The following is a 15,716-nucleotide window of genomic DNA, read 5'->3' as shown; positions in this document are numbered from 1 at the left end:
TTTTCGGGCCTTAAAAAGACAAATAAAGCATTAACCTAAAGTAAAATATAAGTACAAAAAGCACAAGGTTGATACAGTTATAACCTATTCTCAACGCTATGTGGGCTAAAAACGATACTAGATACTTTACCTACAATCCGGACCGTGCTTGATGCGCTTTCTGTACCAGCAGTACTATCTGCAGTGCACGTATATCGAGAGGAGTTCTCGTGGCCAGTACCAGTGATCACCAATGACCCATCATCCTTAACTGTGTATCTGCCTTTGCTGTATAGAGCCTTACCATCTTTACTCCACGTGACAGTTGGCGCTGGAACGCCACTGGCACGACACTGAATGGTGATGTTCGTACTGGTAAGTGCTGTCACGTTATCACCGATGACTATGGTTATAGGTTTTCGGTCTTGAGTTTCTATCGTCTTTGGCGTCAAAGGAGTCATTATTTTGGGCTTGGAGGGTCCTACGGAAGACATTTTAGAAGGCACACAAAATAGTCACAAATCACAAAACCACTATACAACGCTCGTGCTACTTGTCGGTATTGTAATCAATGAGACAATTTTTGGTTTGAAGATTCCTCTATTATGTAAATCACGGTCATTTGATTAAGAAAGAAGAGAAAATAATTTTAATTTTTTTCATTTGTGGAGCCATCGTCACCGAAGAAAAGATGTGATAGGATGGACACCATACTCAAATCGCACTATTTAGGGAAGGGATTCAGCTAGCCAAAGAAGAAATAAAACGGCGGTCTACATGAAAACAAATCAACAACATTTCCGTTCACCTCACTTTTGTCTTCTACATCCCTCGCGTGAAATAATTTTGAAAGCTCTCTACCATTCATGACAATCACTAACCCAATATTCTGATGATGGAGGATAAGCTCTTTTCTCCGAAACCGTTTTTAACGTTGCAAATGTATTTTCCACCAAATCTTCCTTTAGCCTCTCTGATGATCAATAAGTTCTCATTGACGATAACAATCTTCTCTCCAGATGTCACTGTGAGTCCGTCTTTCTCCCAGGTAACAGCTGGTGTAGGTACACCACTAACTGGACATCTAATGGTGATGGTGGTGTTTGAAGCTGCTGTCACGTTATCACCAATATTCATAGTCACTGGACTGCCATCACCAACAGTAATCTCTTTCCCGGTTCCTGAGACTTCTATGATTGGTTTTCTTAGCTCTAAGGAAGAAAAGAACAAAACGCAATTAAAATGAGCCTTCTTTGGTTTTAGAGCGTCATTATCAGATACTAGTGGATAAGCTGGGAAAAACTGAAGACCATTTATAGCCACAAGAGAGTACATATAGGGGGAGAAGGCGGAAAAATCAGGGTGTTGATCAGGATTTGTCTATTTTTCTGCAGTTCCTATAGTGGTTTCTATGTCATTACACATAGCGACCATCTTTTCCAAAATCATTTGAATCGAACAAACTGCTCTTTGCCAACATATCAATCTAGCTCACAGGCGACCTGGTCTCACCGTTCAAAGCAATATGCCGAACAGAAAGTAGAAAGTGACATGTGTAGGTAAACAACAGACGTCTAAGAAAACATACTTCTTCTCGAGAAACTATCCGTAGGTAACACTAGAGAAATTAAAAGATCCTAAGGCATGGACTTGGGGTTTCCCCCTTTGCCCCTTTATTTTCTCTTGATGGCCGCAAATCAACACTAACTCAATCTTTACCACTTTCCATTGAAAAAAAAATTGTTCTGTCAATGCCAAATCGCATAGCCACCTGTAACTTCCTCAGTTTAGTTTTGCTTCATTTCATAACGTAAGATACAGCTCAGCTACAATACATAATAAACCTGAAAACTGATTTTAAACCAAGTTTGCTCACCAACAACCTGCACCGTGCTTGATGCACTTTCTTTACCAGCAACACTCTCTGCAGTGCACGTGTATCGAGCAGAATCCTCTATCTTGCTTCCAATGATTAAAAGCAACGAGCCGTTGACCTGAACCGTATGTCTGTCCCCATTGGAAAGTTTCTTCTTGTCTTTTGACCACGTGACTAACGGTATCGGTGCGCCACTGGCCTGACATTTTATAGTAATGTTTGTACTGGCAAGTGCTGTCACATTATCCCCAATAGTTAAGGTAACTGAACTAAAGTCTTGAGCTTCTATCGTTGTCGGCTCATTAGGAATATTTATAGTTGGCTTGGACTGTTCTAAAAGGAAAAATCGTTGATATTCAGTGAGACATCCGGTAAAAAAACACAACACCTCGAGAACAATTTATAGACGTTTCTTTAGACACGTTCATTTCATTGCTGGCGGAACACAACATCTGCCAAGAAGTTACAAGTAAGCCAAATCTTTCTCTCCATCTTAAAGAGAATGGACTTGAATTAAATTTTTGATCTCACAGTAGAAATATAAGAGAAAAAAACAATTTGAAAACACCCAGAACTGACGATTTCCGAAAAGACATCTTATTCATCCAGTTTGATAAAGAACACCACTATTTACTACAACGTACCTATAATCTGCAAAATAGAGGAGGTACTGTCTTTTCCGAACTCACTCTGAACAATACATGTGTACTTTGAGCTGTCTTGAGATATCGCTCCTTTAATGTCCAGAGTGTTGTCATTAGCAATCGAAAATCTGCCTCCTTCGGTGATTAGCATACCATCCCTCTGCCAAACAACAGTGGGCTTTGGTACTCCTCTGACTGGACACCTGATGGTGATGGTAGTGTTTGAAGCTGCTGTCACGTTATCACCAACGTTCATAGTCACTGGACTGCCATCACCCATTGGAATGTCTCGTCCGACGTCATGAACATTGATTACGGGTTTGGTTGGTTCTGAACGTATCCAAAAAAACTGGTGGTAAGTAACTAACGGATTCGCTTACGAGTACAGTACGTTAGGATATTATTTTGCCAGTTGCACCTTTTCTATGAAACTTTACGTGATATAATGATTATTTTACCAACCGATTAGTAACTTTAGATAAATTTAAGAAATGATAACCTCTCCTAAGCTTGTAACTCTTACAAGCTTACACTTACCAATAATCTGCAGAGTGCTTGAGGCGCTGTCTTTACCAGCAACACTTTCTGCTATACAGTTGTACCGTGCAATGTATTTCTTTGACGTTTTAGTGATTAGCAGCGACCCATCACCCTGAATTTTGTACCTCTCTCCACCGGAAATACTGTAACTATCTTTAGTCCACGTGACAGTTGGTGTTGGTACACCACTAGCGTTACACTGAATGGTGATATTTGTGTTGGTAAGTGCGGTTACGTTATCACCAATAATTATCATGAGAGGGTTTCTATCTTGAGATTCTGCTGTCGTCGGTTCATCAGAAATTTTAATTTTCGGCTTAGAATGACCTAGAAGAAAATTTCTCAATTATAAAGGTGATAGATTGATTGTTGCACAGTTATTTTGGAACAACAGACAACCTACCAGTCCTTTATGATAGCATCAAACATCATCAGCGAGAGAAAATATATATGACTACATGTTTTAGTCCTCTGTATTTCGTATCACTCGGGTTAAATTGTCACGAATATTAGTTCCTCTTCAAGTATACTGCAGATTAAAGACTGTTATTTTTATAACATCTGAAAACTGTTTACACAAGATGAACAGGCATCAGAATTTTAAAAAAATCGTAAGTATTCAAAATTAATAACTCGACACCCACCTACAATTGTCACCTCTGAAGACAATTTATCCATTCCAGCTAAACTTAAAACTCTACAAGTGTATTTTCCGCTTTCTCCTACTTCTGCTCCTCTAAGAACCAGTGAGTTTCCCTTCTGCACAGATATATCTTCTTCGCTAAAAATTAAGACTCCATTTTTCTCCCACGTAACAGTTGGTGTTGGTATTCCACTAACTGGACACCTGATGGTGATTGTTGTATTTGAAGCCGCTGTTACGTTATCGCCAACGTTTATCACCACAGGGCTGCCATCACCCATTGGAATCTCTCGTCCAGTTTCAGGGACGTCGAATACCGGCTTGGTTGGCACTGTTTTGATAAAACTTTTTGGTATAACATTCTCAGACGTATTGATCTAATGTCTAACACCCTTGAGCGGAGTGACCCAGACAGGCATCGCATCTAGGGAGACGGAAACCTCGATAGCCTCTTATGATCTGCACAGTGCCAGGGTCTCCCCTTCCTTTTACCAAAGCGGGGCAAGCGTGTGCTGAGTGGGAGTCGCGCGATTAAGTCCCATAAAGAGCACAAGCTCTACCCTTGAAATAACTAAAGAATACGATGTAACATAAGGCTAAACGTGTCGGGTTTAAGGAGCTTGCGTGAATATGTTAATTTCAGCTTTTGTACTCTCCAAAACATTACAAAAAGCATCGGAAGAGTTCGAAAATGCTACTTTACGGGATTTTTTGTCCAGCTTCCTGGAACTCTTAAACAGTTCTTTACATTACCTACCAAAAATCCCCACCATGCTTGACGCGCTGTCTTGACCTGATGTGCTGTTTGCAGTGCACGTGTATCGATTAGCGCTTTCTTCAACACCCTGAATGATCAGCAATGAGCCTTCATCCAAAACTTTGTAGTGTTGGTCACTAAAAGTTGTCTGCCCATCTTTTGTCCACGTTATGGCTGGTGTTGGTACACCGCTTGCGTCACAGTGAATTAAGATCCTTGTATTGGTAAGAGCTGTCACGTTATCACCAATGTTTACAGTGATGGGATTTCGATTTTTAGCGTCTACAGATTTTGGGTCACCACGAATATTAATTTGCGGCTTGATAGGCTCTGAGAAGTGAAGAGTTAATAGCACCATCAAGTGACAATAATTCTATTCAAAGGCAGCATTCATAAAATTTAAACAGTAATTTACATAATACTTTAATTAAGAGAAAAGAAAATACCCTGTCCCCTGCCGACTTACCTAATATTCTTATAGAGGAATAGCGTTCGTCTGTCCCAAATTCACTTTTTACCCTACATGTGTACTTGGCGCTATCGTCTACTGTTGGTTCTTTAATAACCAGACTGTTATCACTTGTCATCAAAAGTTTATCTTCTAAAGAAACTTCCAATCCATTCTTCTCCCACGTAACAGTTGGCGTTGGTATTCCACTAACTGGACACCTGATGGTGATGGTTGTGCTTGAAGCTGCTGTCACGTTATCCCCAACGTTCATCGTCACTGGGCTGCCATCACCGACAGGAATCACTTGTCCAGTCTCGGGAACTGTAACTGTGGGCTTGACTGGTTCTGTGAAGTGTAAAGATAATCCAATAGGTTTTTCGTTAATTTCAAAGTTAAAAATACATGTGGAACGCGTTTCCAACACAGAAGACTGAGTATTAGAGAAATGTAAGAAAAACTAGTAAATGTGACACATTTCTGCGACCTACTAACAACTTCCATCGTGCTTGATGCACTGTCTTGGCCGGCAACATTGGTAGCAGTGCACGTGTACCGGGAGATATCCACCTCTTCAGCCACTTTGATAAATAGTGAACCATCCTCCTTTACTGTGTATCCTCCATCTTCACTCTTGATTTCCTGATTATCTTTTGACCAAGTGAGGGTTGGTGTTGGAGCACCACTAGCGTGACACTGAATGACAATACTTGTGTTGGCAAGCGCTGTCACGTTATTACCAACGCTAAAAGTGACGGGATTTCTGTCGTGACTTTCTATAGTTTTCGGTTTTGCTGGAACGTCTACCTTTGGTTCGGAAAGACCTGAAAAATGGGACAATGTTTTTCATTGAATGAAAGAGGCAGTAAGAAAAGAGTAACACATGATTGATTTAGGGGAAAAAAAAAAGACAGCGAGAGCAACCCATTCTCCACCCTCTTCAACTCAACATAATAATAATAATAATAATAATTTAATATTTATATTGCGCAAATTAACATGTCGATATGATCAAATGCGCATCACAACACTGTTCGGGGGACTTTGGCCAGACTGCATCAGCAGTTTACAAACAATCGAAGGAATCTTATTTGAAGATGCTCCCTCCCCCCAATTCCCAGTAAACAGGCCAGACCACATCACAGTAATCTCGTGAGTGGGTTCTTTAACGTCCCCTGCCTAACCAAATTATCTAATCAATAGATGCAGGAGACGGGACCTACGGTTTATTCGTCCTTATCCGAAAAGACTAGAATGTCTATCCATTTCTTATTAAAGAAAGGTAGCGCATTCTCCTCAGTTATTTTAAGACCTTAAGTGTTGGTCCGGCCGGGGCTCGAACCATCGACCTCGACCTCCCGCACAACAGTCCAGCGCTCTAACCAATTGAGCTAACCGGGAGGCCCTTCCTTCAACAAGGACAAGGGTCTTAATCACTTAAGCATCCTCTGAACTAGTGCAAATTCCAACCTGATCAGTAGTTTGGCGTTTTTTCAACATGTACTATTTCCATACGCACCTACAATCTGCACTGTACTTGATGCACTGTCTTTACCGATTACACTAGCTGCGCTACACGTGTATCGGGCCCTGCCTGTGTCTTTAGTGTTCTTGATCAGCAGAGAGTTATCGGTTCCAATTGTATGTATGTCCCCATTGAAGATTTTCTGCCCGTCTTTTGTCCACGTAACAGACGGTGTTGGTATACCACTGGCGTGACACTGAATTGTAATGTTAGTATTGGTAAGTGCTGTCACATTATCACCAATCCTGATAGTAATTGGCTTTTGGTCCTGAAGTTCCACTGTTTTTGGTTTTGGAGGAATCTTTACTTTTGGTTTAGAGGGGCCTATACAAGGAGATAGATAGGGTTTGGATAAGGAAAATACTCGCTCTGAGATATAAAATCTGCACCACAAGCTTAAAATTCCAATACGAAGATACGAACTCCACTCAAAAAGTGTATTAGCCCAGTACTAATCTCTGACAATCGATTTAAATAAAGGAAAGCTCATTTCACATTCAATAATAATAATAATAATAATAATAATAATAATAACACCTTTATTTGGACACGATAATTTTTAAAGCTGAACAGCTTGTGGGGTCGTGTGTAAATCCTAATAAGCTCTAAATTAAATAAATTGAAATGATGATGGTTTTGGAGGAGAGGGGAAAACCGGAGTACCCGGAGAAAAACCTCTCGGAGCAGAGTAGAGAACCAACAAACTCAATCCACTTATGACGCCGGGTACGGGAATCGAACCCGGGACACATTGGTGGAAGGCGAGCGCTCCCACCACTACGCCAACCCAATATGACAAGATTGTTTCCGGTCAAGAATATTTTACCTGTGCCTATTTACGACCAGTTTGAGGATATAGAATGGGATAGCAATTATTCATCCTTTCAAGCCCATAACTACAGTACGCACCTATTATGGAGATTTCAGATGAAGAACTTTCCATTCCGGCAACATTTACCGCTCTACAAGTGTATCGTCCATTGTCGTCCGAGTCTGGTCTCGTTATTACTAGGGATTTGTCATCTGTGGTGAAAACATCCCGACCCTCAATAATAGGAGCTCCTTCTTTCAACCAGGTTACAGTTGGAGTTGGTACTCCACTAACTGGACACCTGATAGTGATGGTTGTGTTTGATGCGGCTGTCAAGTTGTCACCGACGTTCATGGTTACTGGACTACCATCACCAATTGGAATGTTTTGCCCATCTTCAGAGACTTCGATTATTGGATTTAATGGTTCTGTGGGTGGTTCACATTTTATTTTTAAAAAGATTGAATATTCTGTCTTAAAACTAATGTAAAGTAATATCAACAAAATTATTGTTTTTATTCAAAAACGAAAGGGAGCATAAGAAATAATCCGTTAGCGTACGTAGATGCGAATTTTAACAAGCTCTAAGTCACTCACCAACAATAAGAATCGTGCTTGATGCGCTGACTTCACCAGTTATACTTTTTGCAGTGCAGGTGTATCGGGCGGTGCCTACTTTGTGAAGCTCACGAATTAGTAACGAGTTATCAGCCTGAACCAAGTACATTTCGCTACTTGTGATTCTGAGACCGTCTTTTGTCCAAGTGACTGTTGGCGCTGGTACACCGTTTGCGTGACAATTAATGGTAATGCTTGTGTTGGTAAGTGCTGTCACGTTATAACCAATCTCCAAAAGTATGGGGCTTCTGTCCTTTGCTTCAACCATCTTTGGCTCACTTGGAATCCTAATGGCAGGCTGTGAACGTTCTACGAAATAATATGTGTATTGTTACTCCAAACTGCACAAAAATGTGGAAGAGTATGGAGTAAAACAACGTAGTCAGTAGATCAGCGAATTTACTTCTCAAGGCATAGACCTCTGAGCAATACTTAATTGGCTAGATTCACAATCTGAAATATCAGACCTATAGAAGATTAAGTAACCTTCCTCTTTAGTTCCAGCTCTCTACGAGCACTCAACTGAATTAACTCTAGACTTAAGTTAGTTGCTATACTTATAATTTCATTTTACTCATTATGGCGTAGCGATCGGTATACAAATTTCTTACAAGTATGAGATTCGAATCGAGGGAGGACGAAAAAATCTTTCTCAAAGAGATAATGAATCTCGTTATGCTCCAGTGGTTAAAACACTTCTAAAAGACAATTTTCATTTATATATAAACAGCATGAAAGTAATGTGATAAATGTCTTATATGCACAATTTATCACCTGTGAAGAGAGCAACAAGATTTAGTGGGTGAACAAAAAGTTTTTTTCACATTACAAGTTGTGAGCTGCAAAGAATAGGTATATAGCACTATTAATGATCTGAGACGAGACTTCGGAAAACTTGTTCCTTCGTTTTACAAGATTCTGGTCCTCGTTCAGAAAAATACGTAAAGGGCACTTCTTCTAAAAATTTTTTTTTAATTTTCTATGTAATCATTTACCTATTATCCGAACAATTGAAGAAGTTTCATCCGTGCCAAACTCGCTTTCTGCGATACATGTATATTTGGCAATGTGCTCGGCTTCTAAGCCTTTAAGGACCAAACGGTAATCGCTCGTGATGGGAAACGTCTCTCCTTCGACAATTGGTACGTCATCCTTGAGCCAAGTGACAATTGGTGCTGGTACTCCACTAATTGGACACCGGATGGTGATGGTTGTGTTTGAGGCTGCCGTCACGTTATCACCAACGTTCATCACAACTGGGCTGCCATCCCCGACAGGAATCACTTGTCCGGTTTCAGGAACTATAATCAGAGGTTTGACAGGTTCTGTGTGGTAAAAAGAATATCGAATAGGTTCAGTGTTACAAATAGTACGCGTTCGAAGCACAGAAGACCGAGTATTTTGCTTTAAAAGGCAATGTAAGTAAAACTAGTAAATGTGACACATTTCTGCAACTTACCAACAACTTCCACCGTGCTTGATGCACTGTCTTGGCCAGCAGCGTTGATCGCAGTGCACGTGTACCAAGCAGTATCAACCTTTCTGACTACTTTGATCAATAATGAACCATCTTCCTGTTGTACTTGGTTTCCATCCTCACTCTTGATTTTCTGATTATCTTTTGACCAAGTGATAGTTGGTGTTGGGACACCATTAGCATGACATTGAATGGCAATTCTTGTGTTGGTAAGCGCTGTCACGTTATTGCCAACGGAAAAAGTGATAGGATTTCTGTCGTGGGGTTCTATAGCTTGTGGTTTTGCAGGAACGACAACTTTTGGTTTGGAAAGACCTAACAATTGACAATGTTTTTCATTGAGTGCAAGAGGCAATAGCAAAAGAGCAACATATAAGTGGTTTCTATTTTACTCTATTCCTCTACTTGCATTGCATTTGTAACTCACCTACAATTTGCACCAAGCTCGATGCACTGTCTTTGCCAATTATACTAACTGCGGTGCACGTGTATCGGGCCATTCCTGTGTCTTTAGTATTCTTGATCAGCAGTGAATTGTCAGTTCCAAGTGTATATATGTACCCATTGAAGATCTTCTGCCCGTTGTTTGTCCACGTAACAGTTGGTGTTGGTACACCACTGGTGTGACACTGAATTGTTATGCTAGTATTGATAAGTGCTGTCACATTATCACCAATTCTGATAGTAACTGGCTTTTGGTCCTGAAGTTCGACCGTTGTTGGTTTTGCAGGGATCCTTACTTTTGGTTTAGCGGGGCCTGTACAAGAAGACAGATATGGTTTGGATAAGGAAAAGCTCGCTATGAAAAAGTGTCTTCATATCTGCTCCACAGAACCTAGAAATCCAATACGAAGATACGAGCTTCATAAACTTTACCCAAAGAAAAGGTTGCGGCCTAAAACTAAGTTCTGACAATCAAATTAAAACAGAGAAAGGTTTCCTTCTCATTTAAATTTGCTTCCGAATGGAATCCAGTGTGATAGCAACACTCTACCCTTTCAAGCCCAGAACAACAGCACGCACCTATAATAATGATTTCAGAGGAAGAGTTATCTACTCCGGCAACATTTGAGGCTGCGCAAGAGTATCTTCCATTGTCGTCCGAGTCTGCTCTTGTTATTACTAGAGATTTGCCAGCTGTGGTGAAAACATCCCTTCCTTCAATAACAGGAGCTCCTTCTTTCAACCAGGTTACAATTGGTGTTGGTACTCCACTTACTGGACACCTAATGGTAATGGTAGTGTTTGATACTGCTGACAAGTTGTCACCAATGTTCATGGTTACTGGACTGCCATCACCAATTGGAATGTTTTGCCCATCTTCAGAGACTTCAATTATCGGTTTGGATGGTTCTGTGGATGGTACATTTTTTATTTTAAAAAAGAGAAGTTGTTCTTATTGCATAATGAGACGAAATATCAATAAAACTATTGGTTTCACTTTGTATCATTTCTGTACGTGGACGCGAATTTTACCTAAGTCACTTACCAGCTATGAGTATCGCGCTTGATATGTTGACTTCACCAGTTATACTTTTTGCACTACAGGTGTATCGAGTAGTGCCTACTTCGTATAGCTTACGAATTAGTAACGAGTCATCAGCCTGAACCATGTACATTTCGTTACTTGGTATTCTGAGACCATCTTTTGTCCAAGTGACTGTTGGTGTTGGTACACCACTTGCGTGACAATTAATGGTAATACTTGTGTTGGTAAGTGCTGTCACGTTATTACCAATCTCCAAAACGATAGGGCTTCTATCCTTCGCCTCAACCATCTTTAGCTCGCTTGGAATCCTAATGACAGGCTTTGAAGGTTCTACGAAATAAAATGAGTATTGTCACTCCCAAACTGAAAAAATGTAAAGTGAAACAACGTAGTATTTTCATTAGCAAATTTACTTCTCAAGACATAGATTTTTGAGGTAATTCCTTGATTGGCCAAACTCACAATCTGAAAAATCAGACCTGTAAAAAGATTAAGTCACCTTCTGTCGTGCTCCAGCTCTCTAAAGCACTGAAATGGACTTACTCTGGGCTTACGCTGGTTGCCAAAATAACTTCACTTGTCATATTTATAATTTCATTTACTTCTTATGGCGTAGATGGATCCGAAGCGAGAGAACAAGAAAACATCGTTTCATAACACATGTAACGAGTATAGTTATGATCCTAATATTTATCCCATTTAGATAAGATCACTGAAAGGCCGATATAAAGTGTTTTGCGATGTTTGATGTAAAAACGAAATAACACGTTTCTTTTGTGGACAGACTCTCTACTTTCTCTTAGACTCTCGTTACATTTAAGTGGTCTATTTTACATTGCACTGAGGTAACCGGCCCCGGAAACAATTGTAGTAACAACTTTCCCAAACTTGTTTTTGACTCAGCAATAGCACCTCCATCTGTTATTCATTCTGAAACGACTCCTCAACATCAAAGTAAGCATTTTAACCCTTCAATTACCCCGATCCAAGAGCTAATTCTGTAAACTGATAACTAGACAGTGCTTTTCTGTTTACTCCTGTGGTGGTGTTTGGTGTAATCATAGCAATTTCCCTAGGTTAATAATTTTCTGAAGGCTTACTACCCTTCTAGAAGATAGTGTATAGCTGTTGTAAGAATACTCCACATCTAGACCACACCTAGTTCTATCCTTTCAGGTTAAGTCTACTTATTTACCACACGACTGAACACTCACCAATAATTCTAACAACAGAGGAAGCGTCATCCTCCCCAAAGGAGTTTTGAACTTTGCAAGTGTACTCTGCACTATCTTGTAGTTCTGCTCCGCTGATAATAAGAGTGTTTCCATTGACAATGTTAATTCTTTCTCTTGAAATTACTTGGGCTCCATCCTTATGCCATATAACAACTGGTGTTGGTGTTCCACTAACTGGACACCAAATGGTGATACTAGTGTTTGAAGCTGCTGTCGCGTTATCCCCAATGTCCATGGTCACTGGACTGCCATCACCAAGGGGAATTTCTTTCCTGGTCTCTGGGACTTCGATAATTGGTTTAATTGGTTCTGTCGATGAAAGAAACTAAGTTAGGGAAGTGAAACTGTACAAGTATGCTTTGGGATAAGGAAACTACATTAAGAATAGCTATAGATATGGGTATGTGGTATCGATAAAAGTAACTTTGAAGATCGATGGTTTTCCAAAAAGAAGTAGAAAATTTGTTTACCAACAATATATATGTAGCTGATTTCACTATCCTGGCCAGCAACGTTCACGGCAATACACTTGTATTGAGCCTCATCGTCCTCCCTTACTCCAACAATCAGTAACTCGCCGGTATTTCGAACTGTGTATCTTCCTCCTGTAGCTATTACCTGACCAGATTTAGTCCACGTGACACTTGGCTTTGGTACACCACTGACATGACACAGTAAAGTGACGCTTGAATCAGTAAGAGCTGTCACGTTATCGCCAATGGTCAAGATAATGGGACTTCGGTCTTGAGCTTCTATGACCTTTTGAGCAACAGAAATCCTTATCACGGGCTTGGAGTGCCCTATCAAATGGGAGTGAATACAGTTATTTTAGTTAACTTTGGAGTATTAGTACGATAAATGCTTAACGCCGTTTTTTAACACGCCTCGAAAGAAAGGGATTCAGTCATAGGTTCTTTGAATGTTTTTTTTTATCTTAAGACAACGCTTTGTTTGAGAATACGCCGTGAACCGCATAGAGGTATCTGCAAACGGCCAGGTCTTTTCGACAAACTGAAAGAAGGTGGGAATGACGGCTTACCAACTATGCTGACAACAGAGGAAACAGCATCCTGCCCAAACTTGTTCTGTGCACTACATGTGTACTTTGCACTGTCTTGTACTTCTGCTGATTGAAGCACAAGAGAGTTATCTACAGCGATGTTTGTCTTTCTTCCCTCTTCAATTTCTACTTCGTTTTTCTTCCAGGTAACACTTGGTGTTGGTATACCACTAACTGGACACCTGAGAGTGATGGTTGTGTTTGAAGCTGCTGTTACGTTATCACCAACGTCCATCAGCACAGGGCTGCCATTACCCACTGGAATGTCTTCACCAGTTTTGGGTACATAAATCACTGGTTTTCTTGGTTCTGCGTGAATAACAATAAAGCTATTAACATTCTAAAGTCTGAAAAATTAAATCTCCCATTGCACAATGTCCACTGCAAACAGGAGTCAATCCCGCCTTGATAAAAACAGCATTCTACAAAGGCTAATATTAGGCCATAACTGTACTGAGGATGCTACGTTTCTCATAGAAAAGCTCACCCACTATCCGAACCGTGCTCTTCATAGCCTCTCCACCCACTATGTTTGTTGCAGTACACCTGTATTCACCGCTGTCAAACTCAGTTGAGTATACAATCCGTAGGGAACCGTCATTTTGAACCATTGACCCGCTTCCCACGTAATGAGATAATTTCTGTCCATCTTTCGTCCATGTGATAGTAGGTGTTGGCACACCACTGGCTTGACATAGAATGACGATCGATGTTTTGGTGAGTGCTGTCGCATTATCCCCAATATTCAAAATGAAAGGACTTCGGTCTTGAGCTTCTTTCATTTGTGGCTTATGTGGAACGTCGATCTTTGGTCTGACAAGCTCTGATAAAAAGATAACAAGATCGATACCATAGATAAAATGAAATCTCGGTAAATATTCGATATGGCCTTGCGGTGAAATTTTATTGCATTTTATTACTGGATCAACATTGATTGAATAAACACAAACCTATTATTCGTACTCTAGAAGATACTTCATCTTTCCCAAACTCGCTTTCAGCACTGCAGGTGTATGTAGCACTGTCTTGTACTATCGGTTGTTTCATTATCAGACTGTTATCATCTGCGATAGAAATCAAATCATCTCCAATAATATTTACGCCGTCTCTCTGCCAGGTAACAGTTGGTGTTGGTGTTCCACTAACTGGACACCTTATAGTGATGGTAGCGTTTGAAGCTGCTGTCACGTTATCACCAATGTTCATAGTTACTACACTAACATCATCAATAGGGATCTCTTGTCCTCGTTTGGGAACCTGGATGCGAGGTTCTGCCGGCTCTGTGAAACAAAAAGTCTGTTCGTGAGTTGTGTTCTATCGATCAATGCAAATTGAGGCTTAAGTGAGGTTCCTCTGTTATTCAACACTAAACGTTTAAGAGACCCCGGTAGTTGAGCTGATCCGAGATCTAGTCCTCGATTTTCCCAGTTTCATAACTTTTTTGCAAACGAGGTTTCTGATTTAAATTTCAAATTTTAATTTTAAATTCCATTTAAACCGGTTTATCTTCTTAAACACTTGGGAACAATTTGAGAGAATTATTCTTTGTAAGTTGACAACTCTAAGAATAAAACTATGCGGTACAAAACGTCGAGAACCACAGCAGAAAATTTCTCATCCTGCGACAAACGAATATACTATCATTTTTGTGCTTTACCAAGATGAACCACCAAAGCCCTCATAGTACTTGTCAGGCGGTTACAACCAGTTAGTGTGTTCTAACTTACCAACAACTTGCACTATGCTGGATGCGCTGTCTTGCCCATCAACGCCAACAGCATTACATGTGTATCTTGCACCATCCCGTTCATCAGCTTTATGAAACAGCAGCGACCCATCTCTCTGAACTTGATACCTGCCAGTATTACGCAGTATTCTTCCATCTTTTGTCCAGGTGATACTCGGCCTTGGTATCCCGCTAGTTGGACAAGTAATGGTAATGTTTGTCTTGGTGAGGGCTATCAGATCATCACCGATGATTACTACCAGGGAATTTCGGTTCTGTGCTTCGACAACTTTCTTCTCCTCGTTTACCATAATTTGCGGTTTGGAAGGCTCTGTGCGAGTCAGAATGTTAACAGTAATATTGAATATGCATTTGGCGGACATGAACTAAGCAATAGTGCGGCGAATAGTATTACCAGTTCTACTGGTGATTTATTTTAGCCTTCTTTGCTGCAAATAACATTTTAGATAACAGAACATATGAACTCTGAGTCTAAAAATATTTGACTTGATGTCTTTTTTTAAAATGAGTGAGCATAACGTACAATATGTGATGAAAGGAGTGATATATTGACCCGCGGATTACATCAAACTAAAGAAACGATCTTCCAACGTAAACTGCACTTAAAGCAACTGCAAAAACGAAGCCTGAAAAATTCATGCTTCGATGGGATTCAAACCTGTGCCTCCAAGTTGGGCACTTTTACCAACTGAGCTACGAAGCTCAGAGAAAAAACATTTTATTGAGTCTTTTAATTGATCAAAAAAAGACTATAATTGACTGTTATAGCAGATTTTCCCGAGCATGCGATCATTAAGTAGTTTTTAAAGAAATACTCATAACCTGGGGGAAAAGGATTTGTCCCGAGTATTTACACTCAGTTCATTT

At 40.2% G+C, this 15,716-nt stretch overlaps 1 protein-coding gene across 3 annotated transcripts in view; it reads right to left on the bottom strand.

The window, feature by feature from the left end:
• Positions 1-15,716, bottom strand: part of LOC111321843 (hemicentin-1) — a 66,915-nt gene that overhangs the window by 31,276 nt on the left and 19,923 nt on the right. For all 3 annotated transcript variants that reach the window (XM_088756184.1, XM_088756183.1, XM_088756182.1), the window contains exons 21-43: positions 14,830-15,159; positions 14,053-14,382; positions 13,590-13,925; positions 13,082-13,411; positions 12,513-12,842; positions 12,022-12,351; positions 10,808-11,137; positions 10,342-10,671; positions 9,746-10,075; positions 9,301-9,633; positions 8,837-9,166; positions 7,821-8,150; positions 7,322-7,651; positions 6,407-6,736; positions 5,379-5,711; positions 4,906-5,235; positions 4,440-4,769; positions 3,684-4,013; positions 3,037-3,366; positions 2,500-2,829; positions 1,856-2,188; positions 861-1,190; positions 131-460 (exon numbers count right to left, since the gene is read on the bottom strand). In XM_088756184.1, the coding sequence (XP_088612310.1) occupies positions 131-460; positions 861-1,190; positions 1,856-2,188; positions 2,500-2,829; positions 3,037-3,366; positions 3,684-4,013; positions 4,440-4,769; positions 4,906-5,235; positions 5,379-5,711; positions 6,407-6,736; positions 7,322-7,651; positions 7,821-8,150; positions 8,837-9,166; positions 9,301-9,633; positions 9,746-10,075; positions 10,342-10,671; positions 10,808-11,137; positions 12,022-12,351; positions 12,513-12,842; positions 13,082-13,411; positions 13,590-13,925; positions 14,053-14,382; positions 14,830-15,159 (7,605 nt within the window). The remainder of the gene's footprint in view (positions 1-130; positions 461-860; positions 1,191-1,855; positions 2,189-2,499; positions 2,830-3,036; positions 3,367-3,683; positions 4,014-4,439; positions 4,770-4,905; positions 5,236-5,378; positions 5,712-6,406; positions 6,737-7,321; positions 7,652-7,820; positions 8,151-8,836; positions 9,167-9,300; positions 9,634-9,745; positions 10,076-10,341; positions 10,672-10,807; positions 11,138-12,021; positions 12,352-12,512; positions 12,843-13,081; positions 13,412-13,589; positions 13,926-14,052; positions 14,383-14,829; positions 15,160-15,716) is intronic.

Source organism: Stylophora pistillata, chromosome 4 (genome assembly GCF_964205215.1).
Source record: "Stylophora pistillata chromosome 4, jaStyPist1.2, whole genome shotgun sequence".
Lineage (NCBI taxonomy): Eukaryota > Metazoa > Cnidaria > Anthozoa > Scleractinia > Pocilloporidae > Stylophora > Stylophora pistillata.
The sequence above is the reverse complement of the archived record's forward strand: the minus strand, read 5'-3'. Positions and strand labels throughout refer to the sequence as shown.